This window comes from Glandiceps talaboti, chromosome 6 (assembly GCF_964340395.1).
Source record: "Glandiceps talaboti chromosome 6, keGlaTala1.1, whole genome shotgun sequence".
Lineage (NCBI taxonomy): Eukaryota > Metazoa > Hemichordata > Enteropneusta > Spengelidae > Glandiceps > Glandiceps talaboti.
This window is the reverse complement of record NC_135554.1, coordinates 3807975-3810474: the sequence shown is the minus strand read 5'-3', so window position 1 is coordinate 3810474 and position 2500 is coordinate 3807975. Positions and strand designations below refer to the sequence as shown.

General features: G+C 35.8%; 1 protein-coding gene across 1 annotated transcript in view; it reads right to left on the bottom strand.

Annotated features, from left to right (window-relative positions):
• Positions 1-2500, bottom strand: part of LOC144436463 (cadherin-23-like) — a 51098-nt gene that overhangs the window by 35370 nt on the left and 13228 nt on the right. The window contains exons 10-11 of the mRNA XM_078125260.1: positions 1642-1757; positions 872-1108 (exon numbers count right to left, since the gene is read on the bottom strand). Coding sequence (XP_077981386.1) covers positions 872-1108; positions 1642-1757 — 353 coding nt within the window. The remainder of the gene's footprint in view (positions 1-871; positions 1109-1641; positions 1758-2500) is intronic.

Sequence of the window (2500 nt, the reverse complement as noted above, 5' to 3'; positions counted from 1 at the left end):
TTGAATTTAAGTTTTCATCTGTAAAGAAACGTTTAGGCTTTATACCTGATATTATGATAATATTCTTTTGAAATACGGATTACTTTGCTTCTTAGACGAATTCTGTGCAACTGGTTATTTTCCGCCTAAATCCCTTTGGAAAATTATTGTAAAAGATGCTATATATGAGAAAGAGTGCAATCTTTGGAGAGATAGACTTGCAACTAGAGATGAACTACAGCTCTTCTCTCAGTTACATAAACATATCTTGCCGTTTCATTTATATTCCTAATTCCCTAAATGCAAGTCAACTGTCTACAAAATCATGAAAGTTCTTGCCACTCCAAGCAATATAAAATGCTCCAAATGTGAAGACGTTGCTGATAACCTTCTCATTCATCTAACAACGTCATGTCGCCATACTTCCACTGCTAGAGACTATTTCTGGACAAGTCTCTTCAATGAACTCAATGTAGACTTTTCTGTGGCTTTATTCAACTTAGATGAGTTTGATTTCATTGTCAAAATTTTAGGAGATGTCTTTTGCAACGACAATCTCCTCGTTAACACAGAACTACTTCAAGATATTATCTTAAAGTTTATGCATATGTGCCTGGACATTTAGAAACGAACCCTACGCCATGTTTATTTGATACATGAATATTGCAATTAGTTTTCTGTAATTATTTATACTTTTCCTCTCTGATCTGATTTGATAGTTTTTTGCTTTATTGTTGTGTAACTCTTCTCTTTTTTGAGGAGGAATAAAGGAACAACAACAACAACAACAACAACAACAACAACAACAACAACAACAACTCACTCACTCACTCACTCATCACTCACTCACTCACTCACTCACTCACTCACTCACCAGACAGGGTATACTTACCGTGTCTTTATCTTCTACTATCATTTCTATATGGTCCACTGCAATATCACGGGGTGAATTTTCCTGTACTGAACCTTGGTAGAGTTGTGATTCAAATGTTGGTGCTTCATCATTGATATCCTTGACTTCAATGCTTACTGTTGTATTCACTGTGATGTCTTCTATAGACTGGTTATTGGAATCTATCTCTTTAGCCTTTGAAAACATAATACCATCCAGACGTGATAATATGTTAATCTATGTTATACACCAATTGACAATTTAAGAATATCAAACCTCACACCAATCACAATTACAAATAAAACATATTGTTTCCAAAGATTACTGTCTTGGATGCACATGTAAAGCAAGAAGATCATAGTGGGATAATAACCTACAGATGCTGAAGACAAATGAAACGCCACCGGTGTCTGTTATCTGAAAGTCTGGTTATGACCCCCCCCCCCCAGCATCGACAGTCTGTTTTGTCCTGTCACCATCTGAGAATGGCTACAAAGGATTTCAGATTCATTCCAATGCTTTCAAATACAATTAGGTACATAAGCTGTGTGGGCCGACATTACGTAATACCATTTTGTAACGCTTCTTGAACGCAGACAGCATTAAACTGTAACCTGGTAACAGTTTTCTTTTTTTAAATCCCAGTTACTGGTATCAAAGGGTTATCTCTCTGCTTTGTTATGACCGTGTTTTTGTTACCCTATCTAACTTGCTAAGTTGTCAAATAGTACGTAGATGCAAGATTCGATAGAAAAGGTCTCAAGACTTACTGTTAGCGTAAATGTCTGCAAGTATATACTAAGGAGTTCTCTATTCAGTACTTCAGATGTTCTAATGACTCCTACGCCATTAGACACTGTTTGGACCCAGAATGAACAGTTCACATCTTTGTTTGAACAAAGGATAGAATGATGTTAACAAATTCTATTGAAAAAAGTTTACAAATTACTTTTTGCGAAATCAGTGATTCTTTCATGAAGACATCATTAAATATTAACTGAGCATTAAATATTGGTAATATATATTTGTTGTTGAAATATCAAATATCTTGTCTTGGAAATCACAATAAACAGATGCAATAACCACTCACTAGATAACCACTCACTAGATAACCAAGATTAATTGGCAAGTTGTTAAACATTCTTTAAAACAAATTCATACCTAACAACAAGGCCATGCCTAGCAACAAGGCCACGCCTATAGAAACAGCCAAATGTTGATGGTTGTTGCATATATATATATATATATATATATATATATATATATATATATATACTGTGAACCGGAAAATTATTGCGCAGTCTTATTTTCGCGCTTTGGGAGATCACGGTGATTACGCGCAGTTTAATTTTCGCGCAAGGCCGTCAGTGGATTTTTTGTGTGAACATAAACAATACGTTGAGCTGAGAACAATGAAATTTGACACTGATTGATGGGCAGTATTGCTCTGTCGGCATCCGTCAGTTGCAGTGCTCTATTGTTTCCAACTGCGAAGATACTGTGACACGTTGACTTGTGACAAATGTACGTGTTAATTTGTTCAATTATGTACTAAACAAGTTACCAGATTACACAATACGAAAGTCGGGTAGCTCACAGCCTCAAAGCAGGAGCCGTCAACACACATGC